The sequence below is a fragment of the Anneissia japonica genome, unplaced genomic scaffold (genome assembly GCF_011630105.1).
Source record: "Anneissia japonica isolate Jap-2015-1 unplaced genomic scaffold, ASM1163010v1 scaffold352_len1594369_cov220, whole genome shotgun sequence".
Classification (NCBI taxonomy): domain Eukaryota; kingdom Metazoa; phylum Echinodermata; class Crinoidea; order Comatulida; family Comatulidae; genus Anneissia; species Anneissia japonica.
The window spans coordinates 404,353-413,232 of NW_022751928.1; the positions used below are offsets into that span (position 1 = coordinate 404,353).

Here is an 8,880-nt window from a genome sequence, read left to right on the forward strand (position 1 = left end):
GAATGTACCTCATAAGTGTTACTCATATTATGTTACTATTATATATGTTATAATTTTGTTATATAAAATTTTATCTTTTATTTTAAGGTTACTGAAGAATGGCAGAATATTAACTTTGGTTGCATTGATAGTCGATTGATGGCCATAACAAAGATAACCATAGTAAGTATAATTTAGTTAAAATTTTGATTGATTTTGATGATATCCCCTAAACATAACAAAATAATATTGTTTGTTTTGTAGCTTGTGTGTGATGGTGCCAAATTATATGCAGATAAGTTATATGGAATTCTAGCAGAAAATGGCTTTTATGAAGGAGGAAAGGACGGTAGCAATTTTGACATCAAAGACAAGGTAACCAAATAATGATTAATTAGTTTATTTACTTCTCGTGTAATTCTTAAAGATACGTGGGAGATAGCAGCAGGGCTGGAAAAAATTGTTTGTGCCTCCGACCATGAAGATTATCTTGATCAAATAACTCCATGACCAAATGTTATCTTTACACTATTATAGCGAAACATTAGTGCATTTTGTGTTTTGGAGCAAGCAAAAATGTTATATTTATGCATTAAATTGTGAAGTACAAAAAAAAAAAAAAGATTTTTTTTTTTTCTGAAATAGCTCAGGATAAAATGTCAAAGCTGCCGGTTGCACAGTCACCCACTTTTCCAGTCCTGGATAGCAGTACATACATGCTGTATGGACACTGAACATTTTATGGCCTCTTTACCGAAAAGAGAAGATGAAATATTAGATAGTTATTAATGTTACATATTATAGTAAATAGATAATATTTAATAAATAATATTTTATAAAATAATATAGTTCTGATTTAATACTAGATTATGAGTTATTATTTAATTATAATAATTTGTTTATTTTTTTGTTATTGCTGTTACATCAGAACCCCTTTTTTTAGGAAACCTGATAGACACACCTTTTTTAGGTCTGGAAGGTTTCAAGTGGCGGCACCAGTGGCTGGGTTCTTAAGCCCCCCTCCCATCGGACAGGCCTAGAGCTGCCACCGAAGGTGTCCCTTTAATAGGGGGTTCTACCGTATGTTATTTATTGTACATTTTTAATTTAAAGTATTTGTCAATAACATTTTATACCTTATTCCACCTTTTTATGTTGATAGCTTTGTATCACATTGAACAATATTGAACACGTAAGGGCATACCTGGACAACCTACCATCCCTGCTGAGTTGGGAGAGGAACGTAGAAGCACTTGCAAAGCATCATGGGAATGAAGATGCAGGAAAACGAACATACAATGCTTTACAACGTCTGACGAACAAGACAAGCGAGGCCATACTGATGAAGACAGCGCAGATGGAACAGCAGATTGCACAGAGAATGTGTGCTGAAGTCAGAAAAAGCATTAAACATCTTGTAAACGACCCAAGTAAACAAGACGAGGTAAGTAGTTTATTTAACCATAGAGAAAATAGAACATTTTCTCTATGATTTAACCAAGCTTCATTTATACAACTCAAAATATAATAATAAAAATAGCATCGTCAGCAGTGAATATTTATGTCTATTCTTGGCAAGATATTTGCTGTACCAGCCTGTAATATTGTAGAAAAATAAGCTCCAAAATTTAGATTACGCAAAAATAACCTTTATTCCTCCACCAAAGGAGGTTATGTATTCACTGCTGTCTGTCTGCTAGCAAAAATTAGATTATGCAAAACTAATGAATAGATCATCATAAACTTTAGTGTAATAGTACACAATATTCAAAGAAAGACCTGATTAAATTTTTGGAAGAAAAGTTCAAAGGGCAATTTTTTACCCGAGCATAAAAGAAATATAAAGCGGCAGTTTGGCGCAGCAGTTGAGGTTTGGGCTTTTAAATGTAAGGTCAAGGTTTCAAGTCTCCACTGTGCAGATTCGCTTGTGTCCTTGGATAAGGCATTTTAGCTACGTTGCTTCAGTCCACCCAGCTGTATCAATGGGTACCAGCAAACTGCTGGGGACTAAATTGCGACGGACTAGTGTCAGGGGGAGTACAACTCTCATCCACTTCACACTACAGAGACTGGGGATAAGCAGTGGCGTATCTAGAAGTCTTGAAACGGGGGTGCTGATGGGTGGGGGGGCACAAAAGTGAAGTGGTGGGGGCTCGATGATCGGTTGAGGGGAGCTAATTAGCATCATCGCAAAATATGGTGATTTTTAACTACTTGACTGTAAGTTTTGTGGGGGTGGGTGGCGACTGAGGGGCGCGAGTAATTTTTGGGGGACGCAAGTAATTTTGGGGGGGCCATGCACCCCCGCGCCCTCCCCTAGATACGCCACTGGGTATAAGCTCCAGCACCTATGAGCCCTAGTGGCTCGGAAAGAATTTTGTAATTTAGTATTAAAGAATATAATGGAATGACCCATCATACACGGCCTGCGTATTATTCGGTATTCTGGCACAGGGAGGGAAATAATGGAATTGCCCATCATACATGACTTGCATATTGTTTTCAAGCACATGGGGGGAGTTAATCACTTGATGGAGTGACTGCTCTAGTATTGACTTTGTTTTTGTCTGCAGAGTCTGGATGCAGTGCTTAAATATATAGATACCAACCTCCAGACTATGTACAACCAATTGATGCCACAGATCTTTCCACGTATCACAAAAGCGTTATGGATTGAGTTACTGGCACGTTTTGTTGCACTAATTAAAAATGGACAGGAGATATCCTACTATGAAAACCTTAAATCTGTAAGTGATTCATTGATGCTTAACGTGAGTAATTATTCTAAAGCTCTCTCCGGACTATCAAATTTTATTTCACAAAAACATATGACATGCCTAAATATTGTGACATCATGGCCATATATAGACACATCATGACTATATATGGACATGGAACAGTTTTTTGTCAACAGAAATTTGACAATCTGGATAGAGAATAATTCTCATTTTTTTTATGGAACATTCATCCATCAGTTTTATGAGGATATTGTGTCTTTGCACTACATTATTTGGAAAAGAATTTATAGGTAGATATATGGATAGAGAAGTAGATGAATGATTAAATAAAAATATTGCATGGTGTAACAGTGTTTATCTTCAAATTATTGGATAAATATGTGTTAATATGTATCTACTTTCCCATTATAGAATTTGGAGCAGCTAGAAAGTTACTTCCAGCATTCTGCTGTCATCCTCAAGGACTGGCAAATGCACAACCTAGACTATGCATATCTCTCTGGAGAGTTACAAATTAACTTACAGACCACTGAGCAGCTCTTACTCAAGTTCTTTGCAATACTTGGCAACGATATGGTTACGCAAAAGGATGATTGGGGGCATATTGAGGTGCAGGTGGGAATGCAAACCACAGACAACAATAAGGCTATTGTTCATGTCAAAGGTAGCAGCATATTAAAGATGTATTGTCCCATGCTAAATACCCAAAAAATCATTAAAATATTTTTAAAAATTAACTTTTATTTTTATTATAATTTTTTGGTTTAAAAATCAGGGTTTACATTTTTTAAATTCAATAATTTTTATGCACAAGTTGATAATTTGTATGCTATTGCAATATGAGCAAGTTTATTTCAAAATTATTTTTTATGATTTTTTGATATTAGCAAGGGACAATACATCCTTAACATTCTAATTAGGCTTAGAAAAATGCATAATGACTAAAACCAGGTACTCACTGCTTCTGATGGTCGTCTGCGACGCCATACTTTGGAGAACGCAACGCCACGACATGCGTACAACGGATACCTTAAGACTAATACCAGCAATCAGCAGAAGGTGTTGTGTCATCTATCACTAATATGGAGTAGAGTTAGATTCGTTGCACAACGGTTGTACGACTTTCTTATGATGCAGAAAGTGCCCAACTTAAGCTACCACAGCTGATTCAATATCTTATATTTGTATGGACAGGAAATTAAACTTCCCATTCAAGACAAAAAATGAAGTATTATATTTGGTGTTTTCCCATAATTTTCGCCCTAGGACATTTATCCCCTGGAATGTTTACCCATTATTTAAATAAAAAAGCAAGATTTTAATATTTTATCACTTTTTCAGTTTTGAATGCAACAAATTTACCAGGGATGGATGCTGATGGTGAGTTATATTTATTATTATTTTAAAAGTTTATATTTACTTGAATTGAATATAATATATAATCATGAATATTCAATAAGTGTATATGATGTATTAAAAAAAAAGTCATTTTTAAAACTGTTCATTACAGGAACGAGTGATCCATTTGTGTTGGTGGAGCTGTGTCCAGAAGTTACCTTCCATAAAAACAAGACACACAAAACAAGAACAATATCCAGCAACCTGAATCCAGTCTTCAATGAAGCATTTGAGTTGTAAGTACAGAAATGGTGCTGTGACTTGCTGGTTAAGATACTTTCCTTCTTATATCAAAGTCCCGGGTTCATATCCGGTGGCTCACGCCCACGGGCAACATGTGGCCCTACGGTGATTTTGTTGTGGCACACAAAAATAATTTAAAAACCCCATGTGTGTGGCCCGCCAACAATCTTTGTCTGAAAAAACCCTTGTTTATTTACACATGCCACTGATATCCGTCAAAAGTAATATTAAAACTGGATTAAAAATCCCTAAAGATCTGTCATTGTTCAACTTAATAATAATAATAATGGTCGACTTATAGACCGTGGAGACCTCTGCGCTTTACATAAACTTCTTCTTATATACACAATATATAGCTTCCTAATTATAGGACAGTTTAAATAATAATAATAATAATAATAATGGAAGTCTTATATAGCGCATAACACAATAAAATTGCCTCTATGTGCTTCACATGAACAGAAAAGAAAATAAGCATGAAATATCCTAGTGCTTCAAGAAAAACTAACAACGAAAACGGCAAAAAAGCAGAAGAATCATTTTTACTGCTTCGTTTTCCAGCAAAAAATTGTTTTTTAAGGAACTTCCTAAAAATTTCAACTGAAATAAACATATATGGATCACAGAATTTGAAACTTGCTAACTATTCTTTTTTTCACCTATATTTCTTTCAGTCATGTTTCTATGGATTCTCTGGCTCTGATGGGAGCTGTTCTGCAATTTACAGTCATGGACCATGATCTATTATGGTATGATGATTTCATCGGCGAGGTGTTCATTCCTCTTGACCAGGCCTTTGCTATGCAGGATGGTCAAACAATTGACCATTGTCCGACCAAAGTCCTGCCTATCAAGAGACCTCATGAAGAGGAGATGCCTGTATGTTATCAGGTATGCAACAGTCACTTAAACTAATACAATTATTACTATATCATTGCTAATGTTAATATTTATTTGTTATCGAAGGGGGTGATGTTTTGCCCTACCTGAAGTGTTATTGTACTGAATACTCAGTACGTTTCCAAGTACGTGCAAAACAAATTAGCAAGTGATTTGTGTGGGAATCGAACCCACAACCTCCATTTAACTAGCCTGGTGTCATAACCACTAGACAACTGAGCTTGCACTTGGTGACTAGTGTTGAATCCATCCCCAAGTAGCAGTGGGTAGTGCAAATGCTATCTATTATGATGTACAGTCCTGTATGTTTGCGTCATCAAAATATCATAGGAGTGATGTTTTGCCCTACCTGATGTGCTATCGTACTGAATACTCAAAACATTCCCAAGTACTTGCGAAAAAAATTTGCAAGTGATTCGGGTGGGAACCGAACCCACGACCTCCAGATAACTAGCCTGGTGTCATAAACATTAGTGTACCGAGCTTGCGCCTAGTAACTAGTGTTGAATCTAATCCCCAAGTAGTATTAGGTACTGCAAATGGAAAGAAAAGTATCATAGGTGTCATTTTTTTGTTATTACAGTATGTTGTTCATTATTGTTAATAAGTTAGTTAGAAATTGCTATAAAAAACTTTTGAGAATAAATTATTATATAGTTTGTCTGGGGTTTCTTTTAGGTTTTAAAAGCACGGAGCAAATGGGACAAAGATGCCAGAAACTTCACAACAAAAAGACAAGCAACTATGAAAATGAAGAAATCTAGAACAGACAAGCCGTTAAAACTAACACCAAACAATTCTCTAAAAACCAAGAAGAATGATCAATCTGAAACTACCATCACAACGGAAGTAAACGAGATTGCAGTGCCAACCATTGTAATTGACGAAGCCCAAATGAATGGCAATGACTGTTAATTAAGAAATGGGCTGAAAGAAAGGTTCATATTTTTAGCATTTCAAATGTAAAACAAATACTGGTCTTCCTGTGTTAAATACCCCTTCAATTAAAGACCACTTTTCCCAAATTAACAAATGTCTTTTACTTTTGTCTGTCTCTTATACACATCTAGATGTGTATAAGAGACAGGTTTTGTTGCACTAATTAAAAATGGACAGGAGATATCCTACTATGAAAACCTTAAATCTGTAAGTGATTCATTGATGCTTAACGTGAGTAATTATTCTAAAGCTCTCTCCGGACTATCAAATTTTATTTCACAAAAACATATGACATGCCTAAATATTGTGACATCATGGCCATATATAGACACATCATGACTATATATGGACATGGAACAGTTTTTTGTCAACAGAAATTTGACAATCTGGATAGAGAATAATTCTCATTTTTTTTATGGAACATTCATCCATCAGTTTTATGAGGATATTGTGTCTTTGCACTACATTATTTGGAAAAGAATTTATAGGTAGATATATGGATAGAGAAGTAGATGAATGATTAAATAAAAATATTGCATGGTGTAACAGTGTTTATCTTCAAATTATTGGATAAATATGTGTTAATATGTATCTACTTTCCCATTATAGAATTTGGAGCAGCTAGAAAGTTACTTCCAGCATTCTGCTGTCATCCTCAAGGACTGGCAAATGCACAACCTAGACTATGCCTGTCTCTTATACACATCTAGATGTGTATAAGAGACAGCGTCAGCAGTGAATATTTATGTACAGGTTCTTTGCCTATCAATCATGGAGTCCTTAGTCTAAATCCTCCAAAGACCTAGATTTTCTGATGACTAAAACCACCTCCACTACTAAGTCACAGAGGGCATCACATGCATTATTGGCAGGTCGCTTGTTACGTAATTAGGTTTATATAGTGTTTTACCTGTCTCTTATACACATCTAGATGTGTATAAGAGACAGTTATAGGACAGTTTAAATAATAATAATAATAATAGAAGTCTTATATAGCGCATAACACAATAAAATTGCCTCTATGTGCTTCACATGAACAGAAAAGAAAATAAGCATGAAATATCCTAGTGCTTCAAGAAAAACTAACAACGAAAACGGCAAAAAAGCAGAAGAATCATTTTTACTGCTTCGTTTTCCAGCAAAAAATTGTTTTTTAAGGAACTTCCTAAAAATTTCAACTGAAATAAACATATATGGATCACAGAATTTGAAACTTGCTAACTATTCTTTTTTTCACCTATATTTCTTTCAGTCATGTTTCTATGGAATCTCTGGCTCTGATGGGAGCTGTTCTGCAATTTACAGTCATGGACCATGATCTATTATGGTATGATGATTTCATCGGCGAGGTGTTCATTCCTCTTGACCAGGCATTTGCTATGCAGGATGGTCAAACAATTGACCATTGTCCGACCAAAGTCCTGCCTATCAAGAGACCTCATGAAGAGGAGATGCCTGTATGTTATCAGGTATGCAACAGTCACTAAAATTAATACAATTATTACTATATCATTGCTAATGTTAATATTTATTTGTTATCGAAGGGGGTAATGTTTTGCCCTACCTGAAGTGTTCTTGTACTGAATACTCAGTACGTTCCCAAGTACGTGCAAAACAAATTAGCAAGTGATTTGGGTGGGAATCGAACCCACAACCTCCATTTAACTAGCCTGGTGTCATAACCACTAGACAACTGAGCTTGCACTTGGTGACTAGTGTTGAATCCATCCCCAAGTAGCAGTGGGTAGTGCAAATGCTATCTATTTTGATGTACAGTCCTGTATGTTTGCATCAGGAAAATATCATAAGAGTGATGTTTTGCCCTACCTGATGTGCTATCGTACTGAATACTCAGAACATTCCCAAATATTTGCGAAAAAAATTTGCAAGTGATTCGGGTGGGAACCGAACCCATGAGCTCCAGATAACTAGCCTGGTGTCATAACCATTAGTGTACCGAGCTTGCACCTAGTAACTAGTGTTGAATCTAATCCCCAAGTAGCATCAGGTACTGCAAATGGAAAGAAAAGTATCATAGGTTTGATGTTGTTCATTATTGTTAATAAGTTAGTTAGAAATTGCTATAAAAAACTTTTGAGAATAAATTATTATATAGATTGTCTGGGGGTTTTTTTTAGGTTTTAAAAGCACGGAGCAAATGGGACAAAGATGCCAGAAACTTCACAACAAAAAGACAAGCAACTATGAAAATGAAGAAATCTAGAACAGACAAGCCGTTGAAACTAACACCAAACAATTCTCTAAAAACCAAGAAGAATGATCAACCTGAAACTACCATCACAACGGAAGTAAACGAGAATGCAGTGCCAACCATTGTAATTGACGAACCCCAAATGAATGGCAGTGACTGTTAATTAAGAAATGGGCTGAAAGAAAGGTTCATATTTTTAGCATTTCAAATGTAAAACAAATACTGGTCTTCCTGTGTTTAATACCCCTTCAATTAAAGACCACTTTTCCCAAATTAACAAATGTCTTTTACTTTTCTTGCTCTAATTAGAGACCAACTGCTAAAGACCATGGAAAGCCCAGTTTCAAAATTGAAGGGAGACCTGTATTTATATTTAAACATGTTTGTAAAGAACAGTGGTATATCTAGAAGTCTTGAAATGGGTGTACTGATGGGGGTGCGCAAAGGTGAAGTTGGGGGGTGGCTCGATGA

The 8,880-nt window shown here is 35.6% G+C and overlaps 1 protein-coding gene across 11 annotated transcripts in view; it reads left to right on the forward strand.

The window, feature by feature from the left end:
• LOC117121953 (protein unc-13 homolog D-like) overlaps positions 1–8,678 on the forward strand; it is a 33,504-nt gene extending 24,826 nt beyond the window's left edge. For 10 of the 11 annotated variants that reach the window (XM_033267375.1, XM_033267377.1, XM_033267378.1 and 7 more), the window contains 9 exons: positions 88–162; positions 244–354; positions 1,142–1,423; positions 2,553–2,726; positions 3,129–3,381; positions 4,059–4,097; positions 4,228–4,351; positions 5,033–5,249; positions 5,937–6,292. In XM_033267375.1, the coding sequence (XP_033123266.1) occupies positions 88–162; positions 244–354; positions 1,142–1,423; positions 2,553–2,726; positions 3,129–3,381; positions 4,059–4,097; positions 4,228–4,351; positions 5,033–5,249; positions 5,937–6,173 (1,512 nt within the window). In that variant the 3' untranslated portion in view covers positions 6,174–6,292. Of the gene's footprint in view, positions 1–87; positions 163–243; positions 355–1,141; positions 1,424–2,552; positions 2,727–3,128; positions 3,382–4,058; positions 4,098–4,227; positions 4,352–5,032; positions 5,250–5,936; positions 6,293–7,449; positions 7,667–8,335 lie in introns of those variants that run through there. The other variant, XM_033267376.1, reaches the window with a different exon arrangement.
• The last annotated feature ends 202 nt before the right edge of the window (positions 8,679–8,880 follow it).